General features: G+C 47.7%; 5 protein-coding genes and 1 long non-coding RNA gene across 19 annotated transcripts in view; 2 read left to right on the top strand and 4 right to left on the bottom strand.

Annotated features, from left to right (window-relative positions):
* The window catches only part of NaCP60E (Na channel protein 60E), a 33,267-nt gene extending 18,058 nt beyond the window's left edge, over window positions 1-15,209 (bottom strand). For all 7 annotated transcript variants that reach the window (XR_004468824.1, XM_015183679.2, XM_015183689.2 and 4 more), the window contains exons 1-4: window positions 15,127-15,209; window positions 14,066-14,233; window positions 11,748-12,436; window positions 4,785-4,996 (exon numbers count right to left, since the gene is read on the bottom strand). Coding sequence is in view for 6 of the 7 variants with exons in the window: in XM_015183679.2 (XP_015039165.2) it covers window positions 4,785-4,996; window positions 11,748-11,784 (249 nt within the window). In the remaining variant the exon portion in view is untranslated. The remainder of the gene's footprint in view (window positions 1-4,784; window positions 4,997-11,747; window positions 12,437-14,065; window positions 14,234-15,126) is intronic.
* Window positions 1,806-6,297, top strand: Tpc2 (Thiamine pyrophosphate carrier protein 2). 2 transcript variants are annotated; one of them, XM_015183678.2, is made up of 5 exons: window positions 1,806-1,959; window positions 2,076-2,166; window positions 2,240-2,698; window positions 5,157-5,984; window positions 6,107-6,297. In XM_015183678.2, the coding sequence occupies exons 4-5, from the start codon at window positions 5,168-5,170 to the stop codon at window positions 6,157-6,159; spliced, it is 870 nt and encodes a 289-aa protein (XP_015039164.2). In that variant the 5' UTR covers window positions 1,806-1,959; window positions 2,076-2,166; window positions 2,240-2,698; window positions 5,157-5,167; the 3' UTR covers window positions 6,160-6,297. The 2 variants fall into 2 exon arrangements, with proteins under 2 accessions (XP_015039164.2, XP_001360257.3); XM_001360220.4 differs by having other exon boundaries at window positions 5,157-6,297.
* LOC117183686 (uncharacterized) lies at window positions 2,570-3,892 on the bottom strand. Its single transcript, XR_004468825.1, has 2 exons — window positions 3,261-3,892; window positions 2,570-3,167 (listed from the first exon to the last, which is right to left on the bottom strand). It is a non-coding gene; the product is annotated as an uncharacterized lncRNA (long non-coding RNA).
* On the bottom strand, window positions 6,283-8,269 carry LOC4803548 (keratin, type I cytoskeletal 9). The gene is made up of 2 exons (XM_001360219.4): window positions 7,637-8,269; window positions 6,283-7,558 (listed from the first exon to the last, which is right to left on the bottom strand). Exons 1-2 carry the CDS (start codon window positions 7,652-7,654, stop codon window positions 6,506-6,508), a joined length of 1,071 nt encoding a protein of 356 aa, XP_001360256.4. The 5' UTR covers window positions 7,655-8,269; the 3' UTR covers window positions 6,283-6,505.
* Window positions 15,210-16,065: 856 nt separating the features above from the next.
* Window positions 16,066-18,561, top strand: Ance-5. The gene is made up of 4 exons (XM_001360218.4): window positions 16,066-17,237; window positions 17,303-17,869; window positions 17,941-18,254; window positions 18,310-18,561. Exons 1-4 carry the CDS (start codon window positions 16,189-16,191, stop codon window positions 18,324-18,326), a joined length of 1,947 nt encoding a protein of 648 aa, XP_001360255.4. The 5' UTR covers window positions 16,066-16,188; the 3' UTR covers window positions 18,327-18,561.
* An 85-nt stretch (window positions 18,562-18,646) lies between these two features.
* Window positions 18,647-26,097, bottom strand: NKAIN (Sodium/potassium-transporting ATPase subunit beta-1-interacting protein). 7 transcript variants are annotated; one of them, XM_015183670.2, is made up of 8 exons: window positions 25,879-26,033; window positions 24,758-25,190; window positions 24,526-24,663; window positions 24,349-24,429; window positions 24,087-24,278; window positions 23,959-24,019; window positions 22,976-23,030; window positions 19,997-20,146 (listed from the first exon to the last, which is right to left on the bottom strand). In XM_015183670.2, the coding sequence occupies exons 2-8, from the start codon at window positions 24,815-24,817 to the stop codon at window positions 20,134-20,136; spliced, it is 600 nt and encodes a 199-aa protein (XP_015039156.1). In that variant the 5' UTR covers window positions 24,818-25,190; window positions 25,879-26,033; the 3' UTR covers window positions 19,997-20,133. The 7 variants fall into 7 exon arrangements, with proteins under 7 accessions (XP_015039160.2, XP_015039156.1, XP_033234323.1 ...); XM_033378431.1 differs by lacking the exon at window positions 19,997-20,146 and adding an exon at window positions 20,258-20,282; XM_001360217.4 differs by lacking the exon at window positions 19,997-20,146 and adding an exon at window positions 21,048-21,496 and having other exon boundaries at window positions 21,569-23,030; window positions 25,879-26,092.
* Window positions 26,098-26,586: the final 489 nt, after the last annotated feature.

The following is a 26,586-nucleotide window of genomic DNA, read 5'->3' as shown; positions in this document are numbered from 1 at the left end:
ATTCGACGATTCTGCATTTTTAGTTTTCTCGTATCTTTAAAATTGTGGATGCCACAGATTTTCGCCCTTTGTGGGGGCGGAAGTGGGCGGGGCAAAGTTTTGAAGTCTGGATCCAAAACATCGTTGCTCTAGCTCTTATATTCTTTGAGCATTAGGCGCTGAAGGGGACGGACAGACGGACAGACGGACAGACGGACGGACGGACAGACGGACAGACAGACATGGCTCAATCGACTCGGCTATTGATGCTGATCAAGAATATATATACTTTATGGGGTCGGAAACGATTCCTTCTGGACGTTACACACATCCACTTTTACCACAAATCTAATATACCCCAATACTCATTTTGAGTATCGGGTATTAAAACGAGGGGGAACGTTGTGAGTTGCTGCGGGCACCGCAACTCTACAGTTATACCCGATACTAAGTCAGTATGGCTTTCCTCCGGCAGACGCCGCTAACATTAAACGACACGACAAAGAGTGCGTGCGAGAGAGACAGAAAATCAGTCTGAGCGTGACGTCGGGCGCTGCGTAGCCAGTGCAAAATGATTTGTTTCCTTTCGCTATAAAAATGATCTGATCTGGTGATCGGTCGTTATCTATGATTCTGCGTTTTTAGTTTTCTCAAATCTGCAATATTGTGGATGCAACAGATTTTCGTCCTTTGTGTGGGCGGAAGGGGGTGGTGCGAAATTTTGAGATATACGTTTTATAGTGACATCTTAAATGAGTGTGTGTACCAAATTTGGTTACTCCTGCCTTAATAGTCTCTGAGATTTGTGGATGCCTCAGATTTTCGTCCTTTGCGGGGGCGGAAGGGGGTGTGGCGAAATTTTGACACAAAATGGTCAAGGTCCGATATCACAGGAGTGTGGATACCAAATTTGGTTGCTCTGGCTTTTATAGGTTCTGAGATCCTTGAACTCATATTTTACAATTGGCAAAACCGACCATGAAACCTGTGTGTTAGAGTGAGACAGAGCGAGAAAGAGTGAAATTGTTTTCGTGATTCTGGCTATAATAATTATACGATCTGGTTCAGATTTTGCAGTCTGTAAGATATAGTCATCTTCGACGATTCTGCGTTTTTAGTTTTCTCGTATCGTCGAAATTGTGGATGCCACAGATTTTCGTCCTTTGTGGGGGCGGAAGTGGGCGGGGCAAAGTTTTGAAATATTTTTGGAGAAGTGACATATCACTGAAGTCTGGATCCAAAACATCGTTGCTCTAGCTCTTATAGTCTTTAAGCACTAGGCGCTAAAGGGGACGGACAGACAGACAGGGCTCAATCGACTCGGCTATTGATGCTGATCAAGAATATACATACTTTATAGGGTCGGAAACGATTCCTTCTGGACGTTACACACATCTACTTTTACCACAAATCAAATATACCCCAATACTCATTTTGAGTATCGGGTATAATAGTAATAATAACACTCGTCATTGAATACTACTGATTGCTAAATTCAAAATTAGCGCCATAACATCTACTGGGGAAGAAGGGACCGCTCATCGCACAATAATATTGAAGTAGTGGTTTTATATCGATATATTCCCTAAATCAACCTTGATGAGTCGATATTCGAACTGTCAGAGCTACGAGCATAAGTCAAATTGCGTGTATCTCACAAAAGTATCGATGAAATATGAAAATTTTCGCGTAAATCTGAACAATTCAGTCAACAAATAAAATTATAAAAAAATAAAATGCTCTGATAGCCTGGAGACGGCTACAATAATAATCTTAGGTGTAGGTAAAACCATTGTCAAAAGAATATTTATATCGATATATAAAAGTCAACCTTGGATGCGATAGTCGCGCTGCGGAAAAATATCTGCACGATATTCGTGCTGTCAGAGGAAACGCGAACCTACCAGGCAGACTTCCGTTCGACCATCGTTCTTTCGTTCTCGACCCGTCAAACCGACCAGAAGGAAAATGAGAGCTAAGGTAATAAGAATTTTTGCAAGACAAGATAATAAGTGCAGAAAAGAATTGGAGTAGAGCAAGACTAAAAGTGGAAACAGATTTAGACTGCAATTTAATTGTTTTTATCTCGTTTTCAGTGGCGTAAGAAGCGTATGCGTAGGTTGAAGCGTAAGCGCAGAAAGATGCGTGCACGTTCCAAGTAGGTGCAGCGCCATCGACCACTAACTGGTGAGTACCCGCTTGGCCACAGGAGCCCTAGCGACACGCAAGATTCTAATTTGCCGTTTTTTGTTCGTTTCAGGAACTTTTGACCTACAAGCACACCACTACTGAAACATGCCGTCTGGGCCCCACATTGTGGCCCGAAAGTAATTTTGTAAAAACAGTTTTCACGCAAAACAAGAAAATGTGCATTTAAAATACACTTCCGAATTTCACGTTTAAATTGATTCTAATAAATTACTGGATTTTCACAAAAGTTCCAACTGAATCAAATCATGTGTTCTTAATAATAGAGTGGTAGAGAAAAAAGCGGCACCCAGCGTGCTGTTTCAACATAACCACATTTGTATGTCATCTGTGTGTGTGTATGTAGCGCACAGAGCACGTTTTGGCTAAAATGTTACACTAATTTTTGACATTCCGATCATTTTTATTCGTGAAATATAGAGTAATTTTTTTCTCAAGCTTGGAAGTTTATGACACCGTGCCGGCAGAAAACTGGAGAAAGTAATCGCTTGAAACAAGAAGATTAGTGAGAGTGAGTAGCGTTTGGTAGCCAAATGCCAAAACCAATTCAATCCACCATAGCCGACGCACCGTCCGACTGACCACATTAAACATTGATCATCGTGCTCCCGGCCAAGGCAGTAAATTTCCACTTAATCGGCTAATACAATTACACAAAGTACAATCAGACCAAGGGCTGCTGTTGCTTGCCCCTTGGGAGCGCGTGTCGTGCGCTCGTCAGATTGGCCGGCTCCGCTCCGTTCCGTTCTGTTCCTGGGGCACCATTCGGAAATATCGATTTGTTTGCCGGAGAGGAGAAAAAGAGCGGCAGCCGAGCCGAGCGTTGTTCATTAGCGCCTTGATTTCTTCAATTATATATGTATGCAGATGTGCCAGCCAGAGCGGCCTGGCCTGCCGCCTGCCTGTTTTTCATGCTAAGGATGATGTTTCTGTCTGTCTGCCCGCCACTCCTCCCCCACTATTCTGAAGGTCGTTTGTCACTGTAATACACACATAAACGTCGCTCAACCGAGTAAGCAGAAATTTTAATGTAACAAGCAAAAATTACGATTGGGTGGCAGTTTGCCATTTACCATTTTGTGTGCCTTTTCTGTAAATTTGCATGCGCCTTTGGTTACGCTACGCTGCCGCTGTCGTCGCCCCCTCCACACTACACCCCATATAACGCCCTACCATTCCGTTCTAAGGGATGGATGGTGGCGAGTGGAGCTTGGGAGGATAAGCATGTGTACTTTTAAGTGCACAGAACGAAACTTGTGTAGGGTCTTGTTCGGGCAAACATGCGGTGTCGTCTGTGGCTGTGTCTTATCACTGGAGCAGACAACCGACGTCGCCATCGTTTGCGAAGTGAGGCAGTTCAGTTGTTTGCTTTGCCTGTCCGGCATTTGCCACTTGCATAAAGAGTGTCCCATTAAATGCAATTAAGCACTTTGATTCTCCTCCGCCTAAGTCTGTATAGGTTTTTGTTCCACAAACACACACACTCTCACGTGTACATGCATGAGTAAACATTGCATTGGCGCTGCCAATGGATGCGTGCAAAGTCCGGCAACATTGCGGCACATGTTCTAATCAGAGATGAGCAGGGTCGTGCAGTGATTTTAGTAGTCACGATATGGTCTTCCAGTGACTGGCTCAAGTTGCCATTCACTATTGTTCGTTATGAACTTTTGGTTGACTAAGCTTTAGTAAACAATAAGATTTAATTATAGATTGGCAGACTGTTTGCCCTGAGTAAGTACCCAATCGATAAAGAACATCACTCGATGTCAGGTACTTGGTCACAGGCTCATCTCCCCTCCTGGTCACTTGCATGTTTATTTTTCCAGGCCCAGCCCAGCCCGGCCCGGTATATGTGCCGTTATTTGGAATTATTTCCCCACGACACGTGGCATGAAAAGTCGCCAAGTCTTGGTACACTTGCATGTTCGTCTATAATTTGTCCTTTTGCGGGCTGCTGCGGCTGTGTTGGCCAGTTTTGTTTGAGTCACGTAAATACGGTCGCAAGTTTTCCTCTGCCCCAGAGTCGGTACCGTAGCCCCGTGCATGGCATGGCATGACCCATATTCCTGCCCTGCCAGTAAAGTACATGTGAGTGGATGTGTGTGTGTGTTTGGTTCATTGTTTGCCCATAGCTCCAAAAATTTATTCTCACTTTTGAAATTTAACGAGCCCGCGCGGCGGCATTTACGCTGATTTCCTTTTTGGCTTTCGAGAGGGCCACGAGGGTCGTTCTAGGCGTTTCCATTAACCCCCGCCGCTGGTCGCTTGCCAGGAAAAAGTGCATTTCCACTTGTGCACACACAATGCAAATGCAAATGCAACAAAATCAACAGCAAAAACAAAACCAAAGTCGCGTCGCGTTCCATTTCCGTTGTGCCACTTGCAGTTGCAGTTGCACTGCGCTGCCCATACCCATGCTCTGACCGCCCGCCCCGCCCCTCAATTGTTGCCCCTGGCTGGGACTGGGTCGCGTCTGTGTGTGACTTTTTAATTAGTGGCAATGGAGGCCAAATGGGGTGGCAGGGCAGCAGGGCTTGCTTGGCTTGGCCCCGGCACATTTTGGGTCTGCAGATAATGGATACTGAGCCACTTACCTCCTCGTATATGAAGGTGTCAATCTCCTCGAGCGGCTTGCCGTACATATCCTCCGGAAAGGGCTCAAACTTCCGCGGCAGCACATCGCCGTCCTCCACGGAGGCTTTGGTGCGCGGGTGGAAGCCATATTCCCGCACCAGCTGGATGTGCCGGTTCTCGTGCTTGACCTGCGACCTCTGCGTGTAGGCAACGACCTGGTGTTTGGCAACAGCTGCAAGGAGAGGAAGCACAACAGAAAGATGATCAGGGGTGTACAGAGGTTTGGTTGAGAATGAACTGTTTTGGCTTGGTTTGGTGAATTTGCGTGCATTACCTAGTGCCACACTCCTACCACCCCCAGTATAGCTAATCGGCCGCCCTTTCTATTCCAGCAATCAGAAATATGCCTGATAATACTCCGCTCGTACAGTTGCTGCAAGCCTTAGGCGGCGGTGTCGCTGGGGGCTTGACTAGGACCTTGGTGCAGCCGTTCGACGTGATCAAAATTCGCTTTCAGATGCAAGTGGAGCCGGTGGGCAAGCACGGATACGAATCGAAGTACCAGGGTCTGCTGCACGCCTTTCGTAGCATATACAAAGAGGAGGGACTACGGGGAATCTGGCGTGGTCATAACTCCGGCCAGGTGCTGAGCATTACCTATGCAGTCGTGCAGTTCTGGTCGTACGAGCAGCTTCGAGTCAAGGCCCACAAGATGCCCTTCTTCGACGACCGACCGCTACTCTTGTACTTTGTATGCGGGGGATTGGCCGGATGTCTGGGCACCGTGGCTGCCCAGCCCTTCGATGTAATCCGCACTCAAGTGGTGGCCGCCGATCCCACCAGCAAGAGGAGTCGCATGAGCTCCCTGAGAGGTGTACACTTCGTACACTCTACCGAAGGATTGCGAGGCTTGTCCCGTGGCTTGGTCTTTACCCTGGCGCAGATCTTTCCGCTAGTAGGTGCCAACTTTCTCATCTACAAGTACCTGAACGCCCTTGTCCTCTTTATTGTCAAGAAGTCAAATCCCGACCACAACATTCCTGGTCCCTGCCTCTTCGTCAATGGTGCCCTCGCCGGGGTGTCGTCCAAGTTACTGGTCTATCCAGCAGATCTGATGAAGAAGCGCATGCAGCTGCACGGTTTTCACCAGGATCGACAAACGTTCGGTCGGAATCCCATTTGTCCGACGGCAAAGCAATGCTTCATGACCACCTTAAAGGGTGAGGGCATCTCCGGCTTTTATAAGGGGGTTAGCCCCACACTCCTTAAGTCCGGCTTATCCAGTGCCTTCTACTTCACTTTCTATGACTACATTAACCGCTACGTCATCCATCCTATGCAGGACCGGGAAGAGCAGCGTCTGAAGGAAGAGAAGGCCAAGAGCGCCGCACCTAAAAAGGCCGGCTGGACCTAATAAAGATGCCCCATATGGGTGAGCCAGCACCACACAGTCTCGTTAGCGAGCCCTAAACATCCTACCGCTGACCCATAGACAGAAACGATTAAACACACCGGGAATGAGTTAAATTATTACACTAACATGGTTTATTTTGTACATCGGCACCGTTGGGAAGCGGCAGTGAGGGAGGGAGCAGTTCCTCCTTCAGATGTGGACATGTGGAATGTGGATGAGCGAACGAGCCATACGAGTATTATAAGTTAAAAGTCCAATGGAATCGGGTGAACTTGTGGGAATGAGCAATAGACTAGATGGCCGGATGGCCAATGAAGGAAACGGCCCCTACGACCAGTTGGAGGCAGATCCCGACCAGCCACCGACGGCGGGGGGCGAGTAATTGTAACCGTCCCCACCCCCGGAGGATGCACCGCCATGAGAGCCACCGCTATATCCTCCGCTGGAAGCGACAGCAGCAGTCACCACCTGGCTATCGTAGCTGCTTCCTCCGCCGGAACTGTAGCCCCCAGAGCCGTGTCCGCCGGAGCTGTAACCCCCGGAGCTGTAGTCTCCGCTGTTGTATCCTCCAGCGCCAGAGCCCGCGCTAGCTGCAATGGCTGCAATATGGGCATCATCGTGTCCGCCAGAGCTGTAGCCTCCCCCCGAGCTGTAGCCTCCCGAGCTGTAGCCTCCGCTGCTGTATCCGCCAGCACCCGAAGAGCCGTGGGAGGAGGTATCAGCGCTAGCTGCAATAGCCGCAATATTAGCTATAGCATGACCAGAATCGTGTCCGGAGTTGTAGCCACCGGAACTGTAGCCTCCGGAACTGTGTCCGCCAGAGCTGTATCCTCCAGCACCCGATGAACCGTGAGAGGAAGAGCCAGCGGCAGCTGCAATTGCCGCAATCTGAGCATCATCGTGGCCAGAGCCATGTCCCCCAGCGCTGTATCCTCCGGAGCCGTGTCCGCCAGAGCTGTAGCCTCCGGAACTGTATCCTCCGGAGCCGTGTCCGCCAGAGCTGTATCCTCCGGATCCGTGCCCGCCAGAGCTGTAGCCACCAGATCCGCCGTGATTCTCGGTAATAATGGCATAGGTACTGACGTGGCCTCCTCCACCTCCTCCACCGCCATGTCCATCGTCATGGGAGTGAATCTCATAGCTGCCGCCGCCGCCACCTCCTCCATGCCCACCGTCATGGGAGTGAATCTCATAGCCTCCGCCGCCACCACCGCCTCCATGCCCACCATCATGGGAGTGAATCTCATAGCCTCCGCCGCCACCACCGCCTCCGTGATGATCTCCCCCGCTCTCGGGCAGGTGGATGCGAATGTGGACGTGCTCCCGTCCAAATGAGGGCTTGCCCCATACCGCCGGACTGGCCAGCAAGAGCGCGCTCAACTATACGGGGAAAGGGAAAGATGACACTATTAGGATCCGTATTCGCTCGCAGGGGAGTAGAGTCCACCGCCAACTCACAATGAAACAAGCTGCCATTTCTCCTGATGTCGAAAGTTGCCAGGGATTTGGATTGTAGCTCACCGGCTGCTGGGCTACGAACTATGTGACTGGAAATGATTCGGCAATCGTCTCTGCGCGCCGTTTTATACGCGCGCTTGGAGCAGAGCTCTCGAGCTCCGAAGTTGAGGTTATGTAAGTGGTGCGACGCGACGGCCGCTGTGGCAAGTGCAGGCGATAATCTCTCCGACGACGAGATGAATTGAGCTGAACTGAACTTGTGGCAGAGGCAGGGTCTGCTGCCAGCACGACTCATTGAAGGCCACATTGTTTCGTTTTACCTTTTCTTTCTCTCTACTCTCCACGTCTCTCTGCCTCTCTGCGCGATCGGCTAGAGTGTTGACCTTTCACATCAGCCTCATCATCATTGCCATCATTGACTGCCCTTTTGCAAAAACACTCTCACTCACTCTCTCCCTCTCTCCGTCTAATGCCGCTCTTGCGCCGCGCTGTGCCCCTTTTGTGCTCCACTTTCGTTGGATCTGGGAGAAAATCCGAATGGCCCTAAGCCTCTGCTGCATATTATTGGGTTGGCTGCTGCCGAAAATCGTTAATAATCATCGACATTCCAGATCCAGTTTTAGTCTCAATCCAAGTCTTGGCCCAGGGCCGGTCCAGTGTGGCTGTTAACCGTTAGTTATGTATGTTGTATTCGTTAATGTTTATGCATGGTTTATGCATGCTTATGCAGATACGATACGATACGATACGAACTTCCTATTGGCAATTCCTTATTGCTGGATGTCTGGGCCTGGCCACTTGCATAACGAATTGGCCAAGCCAAGGGTCTGCCTGTCTGCTTTTGCTGCTGGCCGTCGTTTGTCATTAACCCATTGATGGCCATTCCCGTGCCGGAAATTAACCTGATAACATTGCTTACTCTGGTGCTGGATGGCTGGCTTGCTAGAGCGAAAGCATTTCTCTCCCTCTCCCTCTGACACACACATTCACACTCGCATAAACACAATAACAGGTTTTGTTCTATTTATGGTTTGTTGGGTTAGGTCATTGTCTGAAACTTCTTCTATAGCGCTGAGAGCCCCTTAGACTCCCTCTGCCGCCTTCCACCCGTAATTGGGTTAAGCTTCGCCTGCAGCAGATCCCCAGCGCCAGTATCAAAAATATCTTGTCATACTCGGGGGCGCTGCAATGCTGGCGAAGCAGAGAAAAAGTACCGTAAGATTTTGACTCGCTCATCATCTGGCTCTTACATCAGCGGAGAGGCGAGGTCATGGCCAGTGGCCGCACTGGACGCCCAGCGTCTCGTTCGCTCTCACTTCCCTTCCCTGTCCATTGTTTTGCTTTCGCCGCTGATTAGCTACAGTTTTCATTAGCATTGAGTGGTAGGGGGGAGTGTACGGGAGGGGGGTACTAGAGAGTGGGCTGCAATTTTCATCGGAAACGGGGCCATATGGCAATTTCGATTACGAACACCCGACAGTTGATTAACATGCCTCATCTTCCATCTTCCCATCTTTCATCTCGGTTCGGTCCCCATTCATATTGCCAAATCAATTAATAGACATTTAAATTCAGTCAAATTTGTAAACAAAAGCGTGGCATGGCATGGCCCCCTCAAAGTGGGGATGGAATGGATGCTTACATAAGGAACTAGTAGCAGCCACCAGAGCGACGCCAACGCAACCAGCTGTTGCCAATCGAATGATAATGATAATCATAATCATAATGATGTTGCTGATGGGATCTGTTCGACTGGGAATCGGATCGGAGTCTGCGACTGCGACTGCGACTGCGTTTGCGTCTGCGGCTCTTTCTGTGGCATTCGAAAATGCATTTCATTAACAGGAAAGCTGGCGTGCAACACTCCATGGGGATTACATCTTCGACCAAGCCACCAAACGAGGGCCACGATGCTCATGATGATGATGATGATGATGGGTCTGGGCAACCGGTTGGCGGTCGCACATTAACATTAAATGCAACAAAGACGCATCTTCCCCGTATTGCATAATGGTCCCACCAGGTCGGAGCGCTTGCCGCATCTTCATGCGGAAGCAAAGTCATTCTCAAGGCGCCCAAAAACAAAAAGGAAATTACACACAGACACAGAAAGCAGCCAGTCTTTCGGATTTCCAAAAAAAAAAACCAGTTGCATCTAGCCAACCGCTAAACGGGGTGGGTGGAGAGTGGTGGCACGTTGCAGTTGCCGTTGCAGACCTTTGCACAAGTTCAATGGTGACGGGAAATGGGAATGCGATTGGGATTGTGATTGTGATTGGAGATGGAAGATAGGTGATGGGTGGTGTAGGACTGCAGACTATAGGGCCAATTATGCACAAAAGGGTGCACTTGGCTGGACTTTCTATGGGTTGCACTTCTTGGCCCCAGGCGAATCAAGTTCCAATCCGCAAAGCGAGTCAGAATACGGCGCAAGGTAAACTGCAAATGAAAACTGCATCGAAACAGTAATGCCCAAACGCTAACCGGAAATTGAGCACTAAAGCAGAAAACAGGCAGTCTCTGGTTTTCCAAAACACCAGTTGCATCTAAGAAACCGCAAAAGACAGTGGCGAGTGTTGGGACATTGAAGTTGCAGCTGCAGCTGCGTAGAGCTTGGTCCTTGGTAACGGGAAATGGGTTTATAATTGGAGCTAGGACTGAGATTGGACCGCAGAGAGTGATGGATCAATTATGCTCCATACCCACCATGCTTGACGCATACGAAAGTAAAGTAATTCTTAAAACGCCGAGAAATAAATAGGAAATTACGCACAGACATAGAAATTAGCCAGCCTTTTGGCTCTTGCCAAAATCCCTTTCATCTAGGCAACCGCAAAGGTGGGTTCTGTGTTGGCATGTTCCAGTTGCATTTGCGCAGATCTTTGTACAAGTTCAATGGTGATGGGCAATGGGAATGGGATTGGGGACTGCAGATGTTATATGGTTGATGGACGGAGACAACAGACTGATGTTGCAATTATGCTCCCTGGGGATGGATTTCTGGCCCCATGCGAATCCAATTCGAAGCGGACAATGAGAAAAAGAATGCGGCACAAGGTAAACTGAAACTGAAAACAGAACGAGATGAAAAAGAATGGGCCAAAGGAGGAGAATAAAGGCAAATGCAGCCATTGCTCTACATATTTAATTAGTTTCCGTTTCCGTTGATATTCGTAATCCGCAGCTGGCATTGTTAACCCTCCCCCCCATGGATATCCTCCACTTACAATGGTACCCATATAGCCTGCTAGCGCCCCACCCACCCCATCCAGCGAGAGGACAAATTGTCTGTGCTCTGTGGCGCTGTCCCTGTCCCTGGCGCCCCGCCTCTTCCTCTACCATGGAAGGTTCCTGCCTGTGGAAAACGGTTGCGTAACTTATGGCCAGTCATCAGTCGAAAGTTTGTCCGGGGGCTGGAAGAAGAAGTTGCTCACATTTTCGATTTGTTTATCATTTATTTAAATGGCGCCGGCCTTAGGGCCGGGTCCAGTGCACAACCTTAAGCCGCCATTAAGCGGCTTCGATCCACATTTTATCGGCCCAGACATAGAAGCAGAATCAGAGGCAGGCCCCAGACCCGTACTGAACCAAGGGCACACACAATGAGCAATGCTATTTAATTATGTTGATGAGCACTGGCCGAGCGGGAGCCTCAAAAAGGAAAAGGCAACACGCACAAAGAGCAAATTCCTTCTGCTCCTTCTATTGAATCTCCAATCTCTACCTCCTGCACAGTGGTTGTCTTCCGATGAGACTTGCGAACAAATTAACTTATGACTAACAGTCACAAGAAAATACGCTCTCGCTTTAAGCACTCTCTGGAAAGTTTTTGGGTATACACAACGCCCACTGTGCCGCATGTTTTGCCGAGTTGGCCTGCAGGTGTCAGAGTGTCAGAGGAGGAAGGAGTCTTTGGCCCTGCCTTCGCCTTTGGCCCTCTTTTCGTATGCATGCCCTCGTATCGTATCCAGATTTGATGACCCCAAATCCCCAACTAAAGCATAACATTTATGTATGTGGCCAGTGGGGATTTGGATATGTGGTTTGGGGAGTGGGAAGTGCGGTGGCATAGAAAACTATCAATAGCTGGAGTTTAATATTTCAGACTCACCTTTTTCATCATTGGCCCCGGCTTGATCATCACTCATCTTGACTGATTGTCGTCGTTTTGTTTGTTCTGTGGCTCTGGCGGTTGTTGCGATGCTGTTGTCTCCTGTATTTTGTGTCCTATGCTATATATATATGTATATATATATATATATTTCCTATCTTCTCAGCTAGCGGCATGTCTCTCTCTTTCTCTCCCTCTCTCAAAGCTCGGCTCTCACTCGATATCGGAATGTATTGTATGTATGTAGTACTATACATATGTACATATGTCTCACTCCCTCACTCTCACTTTTCATGCATGCGGATCGCTTCGTTTACCGTTAATATTGTCACCGTTCCCTTTGTTAACCATTTTGTTGCTATTTCTCCTATGATTGTTGTTGCTGTTTTTGTTGCTGTTGTGCTTATCACGCTGGTGCTTTTCATGATGATACTATGGCTATAGTATGCAAATCTTATGACTACGACAGTTTCCAATAATGGCACTTGGCATCGCTGCGGCTGCTACTGCTGCTGCTGCTGCTGCTACTGCCCCAATCCAATCCAATCCAATCCAGTCCTCTCCTCCTACCCAGCACTCTCCTCCCAGCAAGCTTCAAGAGCCAAGCCAAGCTATGCTGCTTCTTCTACTTCTATTGTAAGCTTTTGCTGGCTTTTGTGCTGATTATTGCTTTACATTTTGTGATGCGTCTGTTTGGAAGAAAGAGGGAGAGAAGTTTTGTAGATGTTAGAGAGTTTGGAGAAATGTACTAGTGGATAGACTTTTACTTATGTAATGGCCTCATCCCAAAAGCAACGGGAAGGGCAAAAATAAATTAAATCTGTTCTCTCAGGTCTTTAGCCTATGGACGCCGCAATTGCTCTTCGTGTCATGTAACGGTAATTGGCAACGCGCTAATCCCCGGCAGCTTAGGGGCGCTGCTCAAAACAGTAAGTACCATACGTACTCGTGCACAGTGCACACATGTACGTAACGACTTACTCACGTTACGTGTATGTGCGTAACGGAAAAGATAAACACACCCACAAAGGTGGGAGAGAAAGATGCTGAGACCAAGAGCTGATTGAGACGAGGGTCGGAAGATGGAAGGCCGCTTTAAGACTTAAACCTTAACAAAGATACAGTTAATTAACATTATGGGCGCCAAGCGCACACACACACACACACACACACACACAAACTAACTGACATCCCTTCATATGTACGTACTTGCTCGATGCTCGCACAAAGTAAGATACAAGATACAAGAATTGATAAATGGGCGCCCAACAGAAAGCAATGAGGTTGCGTGGGCAATGGCGTAGTGTGCGAATTTCTGAATGTTGGTGGGTGGGTAAATGAGGACACGCTTGGAAGCTGCTCATTGCTCAGTGCTTTGTGTCTGTCGGCTGTTCTTCTTGATGCTCCTGCTGCCATTGTTGCTGGCGTTGCTGTAGGCCTTCTTCCTGTTGTGTTTTACAAACTTCTTGACACGTCTGAGCGCGCTGCAAGCGCCACTGACGGACGGGCAAAAATGGAAAAACGTTAGATGAAGGCGCCCATAAAATATTCAATATCAAGTTTGCCCCCTGCTCTGCCTCTACCATTATACCACTCCACCACTCTCCTGTGATGGCAGGCAGGTGATGTTTGCTGGCGGAAATTTGCTGTGAGCGGTGGCGGGAGGGTGAAGCGTGGGGCACGGTGGGCCAAAAGCCATTAGGCGCCCGAGATGCCATAGAAGATCTCCTACCTACAATCCTCACCTGCATCCCTGTTTACGTTACACACAAATCGTCAAAAATATTTTTTTATTACAACAATAAGAGAAGAGAAGGCCCACAAAGGCATTAAACAATGTGTTGTTGGCTTACAATTTTATGAGAAGGTCGGGGATCGGAAAGGGAGCCTGCCCCAAGGGGGAAGTACTACGGGTTTCTGTTGTTGTTTCCGTGCTGCTGTTTTTTTGGGCGTGACCAGCGGTTGGTTTTAAAGTTGCCCCATAAAAGGGAAAAAGCTGAAGTCTCTCTGCCATTGTGGCCCCCAAAGTTGTGCTACAAATTTTGTTATGCCCCCACTGACGGTGCCACATGCTACCGCTACACTACTCTTTGTTTGCTCTCGCACGAAAGCGAACCGAACGAAAAGTGTGGCCGCCTAGTTAAGTGCACATCAAGAGCTAATTTATGGCCCAATCCTCGTGCCACACCACACTATGCCGCACACTATACCACACCACCAGAGCTGTGGTTGTTGTGGGTTGCACAAACATTCATACAAAGGCATGCTTTCTCCAATCTCCGGCTCTGTCTTTCTGTTAAGCATTTATTCGATTTTACCTTTAAAAATGTTCCTTTAATTGTTGTTTACTTTTAGTTTGTTTCAATTCTTGTTTCCTTTGTTGAATTTTATATGTTGTCGATGTGTTATAAATGATGATGTGCCACTTTATGTAATAGTTGAACGTGAGTGCAGTATATCTATTTTTATATACGCGTTGTATTCAGCTGCATAGCACACAAACAAACAGTGAAAGCCCCCGCAAAAGGAGTTTCATGCGTTTTTCACACGTTTTGCATTTCACTTTCACTTCCCAACACTGGCCTGGGCCCACAAACACACACACACTACGCCTATTGTTGTTGCTGTGTTTCATTTGATTTTATTTTACATTAATTACATTTTTATTTAGCAACAGTGGAGTGGGATGGTTGAGCGGGAGGCAACCACAAAAACAAAAGCAAAACCAAAAGTATAAAACTTCAGGCACGCACATTGTTTGACACACATACACCCTCTCGCTCGCTCTCGCACACAGACTTCGTCCTGAGAAGTGTTATTACAATTTACTGTTGATTTCTTTTGCGAGAGAGAGCGAGCGTCACAGTTGGCTCTGCACAAGTTATATTCAATACAATGTAAGGGGGTCTGGCTATCCGCTGCCTGCTCTTGCGGACAGTCATACCTCCTATCGAATATACCATGGCTCTGCAGGTGCGTGTGTGTGTGTGCAAAAGCGTGCGAAAGAGCGCGAAAATGTAGGTTAGTTTCCGTTGTGTCCCCCCACTCCTCTCCGCTCTTCACTCTCCGCACTCCGCACTCTTCCTTTCTTGCGCTATCCTACAGCAGCAGCAGCAGAAGCAACAACAACAGCACTATCATGCAGAACATTTCACTCTATTTTTGGGCGCTGAAGAATTTTTCTTTGCTGCACTTGTGCGTGTGTTACAGTATTTGCCAGAATATACATAGACGTGTGTGTGTGTAGGTTTGGGGTTTCCTTTTAAACATTTTTTTTCCTCCTCCCTCCTTTCTTTTTATACAGTATTCCTTGGGCTTTCATGTAGTTGCTTTTCAATGGGTATGCGTGTGTGTGTGGCAGATGAGAAATATACCGTACGTTCTAAAGGACGCGTGCGTTTACTCTAAGGTTCGTCGTGTGACTGAGCTGTAAAACGGGTTTTCCTTGCCGTTTGACGTAATCTGCAGAGCAACCGCGATGCAGAGCAATGAAACAGCAACAGTAACAACAACAGCAACACTGCCAGCCAATGAAAATTCCCCCCAATGCCCCCCAATGCCCTAAAAGGACTGCCAAGGAAATTCTCTCCCACGCTCTCTCTCTCTCTCTCTCTCTCTCTCTGCAACTAAAATGTCAGCAAGCGAAAGCGAAACGAGTCCTTTTTCTCCTCTGCTCCCTCTCTCGCTCTCTCTATATGTCTTGAAGGCCTGCCGGCATAAACAAATGCCATGCCACATGCTCTGGCAGAACTTCCCCCTATTCTGCTCCTACTGCTGCCACTGCTGCACCGCGGGGCAAATGTTCACGCTCGCTTCTACTTCCTCCGCCCGCAAACCCTAAGAAAATGTCAAAATGATTAAGCTTGAATATGGGCCACTGGCTAACAAAGCCAGGAGGAGGCAATTCTGCCCCTTCCACTGCTGCAGCTGCCACTGTTCATCTATTTCCATGGAAAGTGGGCATGGGGAATGGAATAGGTCTGGTCAGTAATTCAATTCGATTTCCGTATCTTAAGGCAAAAGATGTGTATACGTAATATTACAACGCTTCGTGTACGTAATATTTATTTGTAGAGCTCTATGTTAAGATCAGCGTCAGAGCGTTCTCTTTCATAACCCACACTCGATCGCAACCCTGTCCAACTGATAAGCGGCTACAGTAAAGCCTCGCTTAAATAAAAAATGCTGTTACGATACGTTAAATAGGGTTAAAAGTGGGAAATACATTGTTCGCAAATCCATATTACATGAACTTTCCTTTTTATTCGCTCTATCGATGTGCCACTGTATGATCCAACCAAATTCAAGCCGTTCGCAGAGCTCAGCGCTTAGTACTCGTCGCGGTTCCGTTCGACTCGGAAGAAACAGCGCAAAAATTGAGTGAGCTAAGCACAGTGCCCCAAAGCGATAAGCTTATCAGAACCCTCAGCCCCAAAAGCGGATGCCTTCCCAGCCCAATATGAATCTGGGGCTCTCCCCGAAGTACCTTCGACTGATCCTGGTCATGGTAATGGCCCTGATCCCGACCTTGGTGGACTGTAGCATCAATAAAGCCAATTCCAATCACTCGGCCAACTATGAGGCGTCCACACGGGAAATCCTGGACATAGCCACAGGGCGGATGCAAACCATTTGGAACATGAAGCAGAGGATTTTCCTCCAGCTGACATCTAAGGGAAAGTCGCCGCTGGGCGGACAGGCGCCCAGCAAGCAGGAGGTCGAAATGGAGACCTACCACCTGATGTACGAGCTGGCGGCGAATCTGAGCGTAGTGCCCGTGAAAGAGTTAGAGGATCCGCTGCTGCGACGTCGCGTCCAGCGCCTGTCCAAGCTGCAGTTACAGGGACTGCGGCCGCGTAACTACGAGCAGGCCAAGGATCTCATGCGGGCCATGAGGAACTTTGTGAGTGGTCCGTTGGTCTGCACCTTCGAGGAGTGCACCACGCGTCGCCCCCTGGCCATGTATCCGCACATCGTCAACAAGAACATGCGGGCCAAGCACTACGAGGACCTGGTCCTTAACTGGTTCAGCTGGCGACGGGCCATCAACGACAAGGACACAGCCAAGTCCACGTTCATCGACTACGTGCGGCTGCTCAGGATTGCGGCTACCTACAATGGACATGTAACGCCGTCGAGGACGTGGTACCTCCACTACGACACGGAGAACTTCCAGGCCGAGATGGAGGCGGTAGTGTGGGAGATCATGCCGCTCTACCGCGAACTTCACGCCTATCTACGGCACGAGGTGCAGGTAACCTACCCGAAGGCGGACACCAAAAGCGACGGCGCTATTGTGGCACCGGTTATGGATCAGATCCTGTCCCAGGACTGGTATCCGCACCAGTTCTTCCGCACTCCTCACCCAAGCAGGCAGCACCAGCTGCCGTCTGTCCATCGTCGTCTCGAAGAAGTCCTAGTCACTCCCGTGAAGATCAACAAGAAAGCTGCCGAGTTCTTCGAGTCGCTGGGCCTCAATCACATTTCCGAGTGAGAGCAAACCGTTCCCAACCTATCATTTCTCCTTTAAAACCGATCACTCTCTGTCTTTCCAGTGGGTTCTACGACCGCTACTCTCGGCGGATGAACGATGACGAGGGCGGGCCGGACTGCAAGTCTCAGGTCTACTACTTCCCACCGGATGTGGCCCTGCGCTACTGCCCCAAGTTGGACTATAAGAAGATGATGCAGATCCATGGAACGATGGCCGAGTTGCAGTACAATATTTACAAGCGGAATCTGCCCTTTGGCCTGGACACCGAGCCTTGTCCGGGCTTCGGCAGTGCCTTGGCCGAGACTGTGGTTCTGGCCTCGGGCACGGCCCGGCACTTGCATCGGCTGCACATCTTGCTGAACGAGAGCCTCACGGAGGAGCAGTCCCTCAATCGGCTGTTCCGCATGGGGGTGCACACCCTCGTGGCTGTGCCGCAGTACTTCATCAACGACAAGTTCCTGGTGGACGTGATGGATGGACGGATCGGGGTGAAGGAGTACAACTGCGCCTATTGGCGTCTTCAGGACAAGTTCGCCGGCGTCCAGCCTCCTGCCCTGCATTCATCGAAGGATTTTGATCCGGACTTTAAGTTCTATCGGGGCATGAACCCGGAAACATCCAACACCAAGTAGATTAACCATCCTATCCTCTCTTAACTAGCTGGGAATCTAATTAAACCTTCTCGTCATTTTTTTTTAGGAAATTTCTGTCGGAAATATTGGGATTCCAGTTCTATCGCTCCTTCTGCCTGGTCAGTGGCCAGTATAAGCCCGGAGATGCAAAGTTTCCTTTGCACAACTGCGATTTCTACGACAGTAAGGAGGCGGGCGATATGATGCGGGAAATGATGCAGCTGGGGGCCTCCCGGCATTGGCGGGATGTCATGGAAATTGCCACTGGGGAGCGAAAGTTGAGTGGTCGTGGTATTCTCGAGTACTTTGCCCCGCTCTTCACTTGGCTGAAGGAACGCAACAAGCAGCTGGACATTGAGCCCGGCTGGGATGCCGACGATCGTGAGTATCTTGGGATTGTCATTGATTATTTCATTATTTATTATTATTTTTTCAGTATGCCGAAAGGAGTAAAACCCGCACCCCAAAATGGGGCAACCTATTCCAAATAACATATATCCTTTACGTATTAAGTTCCAGGTAAAAATATCATATGAAACAGCTTGGCAGATTTACCTATTAAACTGGGCATCGTCGCCCTGGAACCTTTACAAAAAAGCATATCATAAAAGTATTAGATATAAAGTTGATACAAATATAATCCTAAGCGGTCTCGATGCTGTTCGATGATGCATGGATGATACATTAACCGAGCCCTATTCTTTCTTATATAATTTCTTTAAAAAGGGACTTGTTCTCCTTCAATCAATACTGTTCTCTAACCAAAGGAATCGTTAATTGTTTAGATGTTTATTTACAAAGGCACTTTGGTAAAACGACAGAAACTTATATATACTTTAGGCGCTACACATATGTATGTACGTATGGTTAAGGATTAATTATACACTTTCTATATGGTCAAGGCACTCATAGGGAGTGCACTCACACAGTTCTGCTCTGGCTATGGATGTGGCTTGTTGCACAAGTATATATAATTTCGGGCTGGTGATGATGATAGTGTTGGCCTCCATAGATTCCGAGATCCTTGGTGAAGTTAATGTTTAAACTGAAAGCTTAGGATAGACCGGCAGACCGGTTTCACATAGTTGTCTCCGAGTCCGGTGGCGTGTGATAGTTGAGATTGTAAGCGGGCGGACCGTTGTTTAGGAAAGCCATGGAACGAATGCTCTCCCGCGAGGCGGTGCGCTTTGAGAAGGACATGACGCTCACATAGGCCGGTGCCGGCTCCATTGGCGGCGGTGGAAGATATTGCTGCTGCTGCTGCTGTTGTTGCTGCTGATGGAGGGGATGCTGCTGGTAGAGAGGTGGAGTGCAGGGAGGCTGGGGCGGACTGGCATTGGCTCCACCTAGTCCGACGAAAACGTTCTCGCCCGCATTGGCGTAGGCAGTGGACAAGGGCCGAGACCCGTGAAAATTTGAATAGCTAGAGCGCACCGACGGCGGCCTATTGTTGTACACCTCGTCGCCATGACCCACATCGTTCAGGTGGGTGGTGGAGTGCTGGTAACTGGGATTGTAGTGGCCTCCGCCATGGAGGTTCGCTGCTGGAGCTGGCACAGCTGGAAGTGGAGGCGGTGGAGGAAGTAGGGTGGGCGAGACGGGTTCTTCTTGTTGCTGGATCACGCCCTGCCCGTTGGTGTTGTAGTAAATCGGATCCAGGGGAATGTTTTTGCGGTAGCTGTGATAAAAGTGGCCATTGTTCTTTGCCAGACTTCCTAGCTGACTGCCGGAGATGTTCGTGTTATTGAGCATGTCATCGTTAAGGGACTGGAGATTGGAGACGGTCAGCGAGAGCTTGTCCTGACGATGGAAAGAGCCCAGGTGGGGCTGCTGCAGTTGCTGTTGCTGCTGCTGCAGCTGTTGCTGGTCGATCAGCTTTGTCACCGGGTTCTGTTGGTACTTCCTGCGGGAACTGCGAGTGCTGCTTCTCACATAACTGCCACTGCTGCTCTCCCCGGCTCCTCCTCCATGACCGCCTCCATGCTTGGATCTCAGTGTGCCGCTGGAGCCATGATGTGAACGACGACTACTGCCTCCTCCTCCACTAGATTGCCTCCCCTGGCTGCCCCTGGCCATCACCGACCTCCGTTTCACGCGCCTTGGTGTCATCGGCTTGGGGCTCAGCTCTCCGCCATCCTGGTCCCCTCGCGGATCGCCCAGCCCCATGCCCATAATGGTGTGACTGCTGCCATGCCGGATGGTGTCGCTGCTGCTGCAAAACTCCATAGAGTACAACGACTGGCGATGTTTCGACTGCTTGCTAATATGCTTCACTATAAAAAGATGAAATATCAGAAAGCGATCGTGATGGGGTTGTCTATAAGAAACAATATCTAATAGCAGTTACCTGGGGTTAGCTTTGATAGTGTATGTTTTGTGTGATTGGAGCTGTTAAGTAAGTTGTATTAGCTACTTGGCGGAGAGAGAAAGTCGTTAGCGATTGGTTAGAGCCACAAATGCTACAGAAAGCCTTCTACCAGGTGATACTATATTGTAGAGCTATACCCATAATTGCAAACTAAAAAATACAAGAGAAAGAAGAGGAGAGACTCCAGAGAGTTTTGGTGTAAATGAACATTTATTGGAAACGCGTTCGAATGTCGTCGATAATTGGCACCACAATCCGCACCACTATAGATCAGCACAGTGACAATCTATAAGGTAAACAGTTAGATATTCTACTAAGCTATGAATTGGATTTGCTCTGCTTGGCGTTGCTTGCGCGTCTATAACTACTTTTGTGTGGCTTCAAGCTTAACACTAAACTTAAACATTCACATATATGTATGTCTGTATATATCTATATAGATCGATCGTTTTCATGCAATTATTTGTCTAAGTAACGAATCTCGCACGAATCTTATTCCATTAGGCAACTTCTTTGTTTGACAAACTAACGTCTATGTCGTAACGCTTGGTATATGTATTTATTGTAAATCGTATTTTAATTAGTTAAACAACAAAAGGCAGCTGAAGGTGGGAGGCTGCGCTCTCCCACTCACATTTTTAACACATCTATATATTTTCTTTTTGTATATAAATCTCTAATCCATTCTAAATCCAAGGCATCTGGTTGCAATTGGCTCTATAAATTATTTTTCCTTATCTCTTTTCGTTTCTTTCAATTTCAACTTTTGTTCAACTTTCTTTGTGACATTTTCGCTGTATAATTAATCGTTTTTTCTTTTTTAGAGTTATCACAGATCAACATAAAATTATGCAGGCTCTCTTGTGTGTTATATGTAGGGCCTTTCCGCATTTCGATTTCCTATCACAAGTCGACGGGAAAGACCCTCGATGTATTTAGGACATGCGTGTGCTGTGTATTTTGGCTGATACAAAAATACTTGGCTTGGTTAAATTAGTTAAGACATTTGCTAGGCTGAATCCTTGTCCGAATCGATGAGCTCACGTGCTGGAAGCTTATGGTTGCGGCTATGGATATGCTCCCTCCCGGAAGGGAGCCATTGTCATCAGCCATGGCTGGTTAGGCACAACATAGAAACAACAAAATGTAGTATGTACGTGTAGTATATGTGGGTGGTTCGCAAGTGGACCAGAGGGGATCCTTGCTACAAGTTGGGCATGGCAGATGGTGACACAAGCAGCAGTTGGCCCAGCACCTGCACGGACAGAGAGAAGATTACAGAGAGGCGATTGGAGATAGAGAGGAGAGTGTAGGGAGCTGGACGTACTTGGAGGCTTCGCTGGCCGGGATCTATGCCTGTACGCCCACAATGGAGCTGCAGAAGGAGCGGGGACGGGTCTTGTTGTTGCTCCGACGATTGACGCGGGGAGCCGCCTCCGTCTGTTGATCCGCCTCCACCAGTCGATCGTCACTCTGTGTGCGCACCACGTAGCCGAGGGGAGGGGCGCGGATTTGATCGCAAAAATTGGCTTGAGCCGGAATAGCGGGTCGGTGGCGACGATGGGTTCGTCGCACCATGGGCGAGCCGTGGGGCACCGGAACGGGAATGGAAGAAGCCACGGACACATGCTGGGTGGGCATGGCGTATTTTTCAGCTATCTCGGGCGAGAGATCAGGATAGGGCGCCTGGCCCAGGCGCTGATGGAAGATGTGCGGACGGGGCACGGGTGGAGGCGGGGGCGTCAGTATTTGATCCCCATTCACCTCCTCATCCTCGTCTTCGTCCAGCACGTGGCAGGTGTGCAGCGGCACTGTGGGCAACGGAATCTGTGTGGGTCGTCGGGCCTTTGGACTGGGGCCCACACGCAGTGGGGAAGGCAATCCATTCTGTTCATAGGGAAAGGAGGCATTGTTGTTGGGACTAGAGCGCGTAGCCGAGTTAAAGACGATGTGGGGCTGAGAATTGTTGTTGTTCTCGTGCACGAAGAGACTGCTGGGCGTGGGACTCCTGAAGGGCACATATGTGACGCCATTTGCCCCAGAGGAGAGCTGCTGCATTGAAAAGTTGTCCTCTTCCTCTTCGAGATTGCGCGAGAGACGATCGAGCGGACGGACTGGGGAGTGGCCTGCCATGCCGATGGCTACACCTGAATCTACACCTGGTGATGTTATGAGCCCCGACTTGGGAGCCTTGGCCTTGTGGTGGATGCGGGCAAAGTGGGTGCCGCTGCCCACACACTCGGGGATGCCCTGGAAGATGCTATAGTTGCTGTTGCTCAGCGAGTTGGCCAGATAGGGATTGGAGTTCTGCAGTGAGGCGTACGAAAGCGAGGGAGTAGTCTGCGGGGACATGGGACTGGGACCGGAGCCACTGGTCTGGTGGTGCCGCTGGCGCCTCAGGCTGCTGCTGTTGCTGTTCTCGCCACTTGTGCGCTGGGTTAGATGATTGACTGATTGGTGGTGGCGTTGGAATGATGCATTGTGGTTAATTGGTGTGTCTAGCGGCGGCTGAGGCGGCGCCTGACGCTGGTGAAGATTATTGTTGAGTGTATTATTGTTGCTGTTGTTCAGTTGATAGTTCTGGTTTAAGTGTGATACTTGTTGCTGATGATGATAGAGTTTCAGTGAGTTTTGCTGCTGCTGCTGCTGGTTCTGCAGTTGCAGCTGCAGATGCTTGTTTGATTGCATTGTGGCACTTGCAGATGTTGTGGGTATACTTGTATAGCTCACGTACATTGGGTGCACCACGGTGTGCTGGGGACTCTTCGCGTCGCCGTTCATGAAATCGACTGTAAACCAGAAATTTATTAAAGATGCTTTAACAATCCAATAGATAGACAGTGTCGAAAGACACTGTGCAACAGCAACCAGAAATCGAACTCATGTTTGGGATGATTTCCAGACACGGTAAACATGCTGGATTGAAATCCATTTTGTTGCATATCCTAAAGAATCATTTTATTCATTTTCAAAGAAATCGGATCATAAATATAGATGGAATATGCAAAATTATGGCATCTTCAGTTATTTACTATAAGAAACTAAAGCTTTTGGATCCTTAACAGTACTGAACATGTAAGAAATGTCATTAAAATCCCAGTACCGAGTACCTATCTATCTTTTGAATCGATCTTGTTCGGTTTTTGTTGCACAGTGTCGTTATCGATAAGCAAATACAATGTTGTAGTTGTTCTTGTTGTTATGAGTTGATGGCGGCTTAGACATACACATAACATTGATTACAATAACGAGTATATATGTATATGCGCGAGTATATATAAATATGTATGATTATGTGAACACACAGTTCACATGGCTACGATACGATCACAATGGGGGTTGGGTTTAATCATGGATATACAACATGTATTTATACATACATCCGATATATGTATATACATATATATATGTATGAGTTTGGGTACAATCGCATTCAGGGTAGAGGTATTGGATGCCAGGAGCTTACACATAGATAACTTTACGTATTTGACATTCGGTATAATATCGATTCACCTTGGGGAATACGGTTTAGGTGACAAGAAAGTTGGAAATAGGGGGAAAGGGGACAAAAGATATGATAGATAGATGATGATACCAGTATATACCGTGCGGAGTGATACCCAACAGAGGACAGAGATGCGGTTAGATAAAAGCCGGTTCCAGTTAATGAAAGAGTATGACAAACGACATAGAATAGAATTGGTGGCAGCCACTTACATCTATCGTCCTCGTCCAGAAATATGCAACTGATCAGAATCGCACCGAGTATACCGAGCAGCTGGAGAAAGAGAGAGACGAAACAATTTACAACAATTCAGGGCACTTAAGGCCTGTTAACCACTCACCGCCAGACCGCACTGAACTCCCGAGTGAATAATCTCCACCAGCGTATAGTCGAGCAGGCAGCCCTCTACGGTCTCCGGCCGCTGTGGACGGAACGGATCATCCGCCGTCATGTTGTAGGTGGGCCGGCATCCATAACCGTTCGCCTCGAACCAGGAAACGCTGCCCGTGCCGAGATTGAGTAGATCACTGTCCTGGTTTCCACAAATAAATGCATATGTTGGAATAAGTATCCAGAGTTATTCATTGCCTAATAGTACTCACCCTATCCAACTGCCCCACATTCAGATAAAAGCAAATGAGGAAAGCATTCCAGCCGATCCATAGGAAGTTCCATATTAGATACTGCCACAGTAAAACGAAAATACAGAACGAAAACAAATTTGGGTTATCGTACAGATATGATAATGGTGGAAAAGGGATTGGGGGCAGGGCACTCACGGTGATGATGTATTTAACGCGAAAGTGATATGCGCCATAGAATCCGAATATGATAAATAGAATGTGGAAGAAATTCACCAGGATGGGGGCCCACATGTATCCGAGAAAGTCGAATACCTGGCGTTCGAGAATCGTTATCTATACATTGTGAAATGGGGAAATGCAATCGATTTTTAATATGCAGATAACTGGAACAGCAAAAATAAAAACAGGTTTTCCAGTAAATACTCACCACTTGCAGGAAGCATATTGACAACAAAAAGTGTCGCCGCGTACACGAGCACGAGCCCATCACATAATTATTCCATTCAGAAATGTATGCTAAAGGTTCTTTAACTCTCCCTCTACCAGTCCTTTATTGCGATCGCTGCAGCTATTCCGCTTCAGCCTGATCGCATTGCCTCTTTTTATCTGGTTTTTTGTGTGTTACGCTTTTATCTGCAGTTTCCACATTACATGCAGGCAGCCTGCTGCTGCAAGTTGAATGTGGTCAAGTCAAGCGTGGCAAGTGCAGCCACTTGTCCCTTTCCCTCTTTCTCTCATTCGCTCTCTCTCTCTCTCTCTATGTATGGCTATTGCACCTTAGAACACTCAAGTATGCTAAGGGGAGGGGTAGACGCTTGGAGGGTAAAGAATGCAGCTGAACAAAACCTGATCTGTGTGAACTAAAAGTAAATAAAAAGAAATTATAACGAATTGAAGCAGCAGCTACCGAGAGAAACTTTGCTCACACATGCACGTACACACAGGCACAGAACATAACTATAACTACAACTACAACTAACACACGAGAGGCTCACGTAACGTAACGTAAACTAAACACACGCACTAATTTTCGCCTTTTACCCAATTTCTGGTGTACATATACAATACATACATATGCATGTGTATATTCTTGCTTTCTGGTTCTGTTCTGGCTAGTGTCCAGGTCAAGTATAAGCAATTAATTAATTAACACACAGCAGCCCTCTCTCGCTCTTCAATTACGCCATGTCTATATTTGTTTCTATAGTTTTCTGGTTTCGCATACTAATTCGATTGTGTGACTGGCTCTGGCAATCAAATTAAAACCTATAGCTTCAGGCTCAGCAATAATTCAATATAAAACGAATGACGCGCTCGGGGTTCGGTTCCGTTTCTGAATATGAGTCAAACAAAACAGAATTTTATTTCGTTGGGGACACGGAAGCCCCACACTCACTTACACCCACTTTCACACACACGCACAAGCATCACAAAATTGTCCCCTTTCTATATGTTTGGGAATGCTTTATCGCTATCTGCACTTGTCCATTTTACATAAGCAGGCAGAGCACTTTATTATCATTTAAATTAACACTTTTTTGGACTTACGTTGCGACGCCCGCGGGCGACAATATTGTCAATGTGATCCGCGCCAGTCAGAGCAAATACGTCACAAATTTCAAAATATACCGTAAATATACTGACGAACTATTTGTACTAAAGTTCCATCATATTCCACCGCTTTGATATTCGGTTGAATATTACCAGCTATCTAAGACCCTCAGCTCTGAACTCATTATTTAATCCTATTATGACATAAAATTTCCTACAAGACTGATTAACTTTAACTTCCCATCTTTATTTGATTGTTTATAACATACACTTTAAGCAAAACCGGTCAACAAAAATTTCCACTAAATTAATAGCCTTACATGGTAACTACACGTAACTTCATTAACTACATTTTTATGTTATTAAGGCGACACATGACTGGGAAATTTGTACGTTTGCCCGTAGTTTTTTTCATATTATCCCCATGGAAGCGCCAGTGTGAAAAAACACGTTATACACTGCTTGACATGCCTTTTTTCCGAAATTTTTTAATAAGTGAGATTTTGATGGCAAACGATCAGGAATTCGGTGCTGATCACGAATAAGTATTTAATGTGGCCTGGGACATGGCTTTAAGTGGCATTTCTACACGGTTTCTACATTGGTGTATTGGACAAGAGGGTGAGTCCTCGGGTGACTCGTGTTAAAATATACCAGAAAATACTACAAAATACTATAAAAAGTATAAAAATTACAAAGTGTGTG

The sequence above is a fragment of the Drosophila pseudoobscura genome, chromosome 3, assembly GCF_009870125.1.
Source record: "Drosophila pseudoobscura strain MV-25-SWS-2005 chromosome 3, UCI_Dpse_MV25, whole genome shotgun sequence".
Taxonomy (NCBI): domain Eukaryota; kingdom Metazoa; phylum Arthropoda; class Insecta; order Diptera; family Drosophilidae; genus Drosophila; species Drosophila pseudoobscura.
Note: the sequence above shows the minus strand (reverse complement) of the source record. Positions and strands in the feature narration are given on the sequence as shown.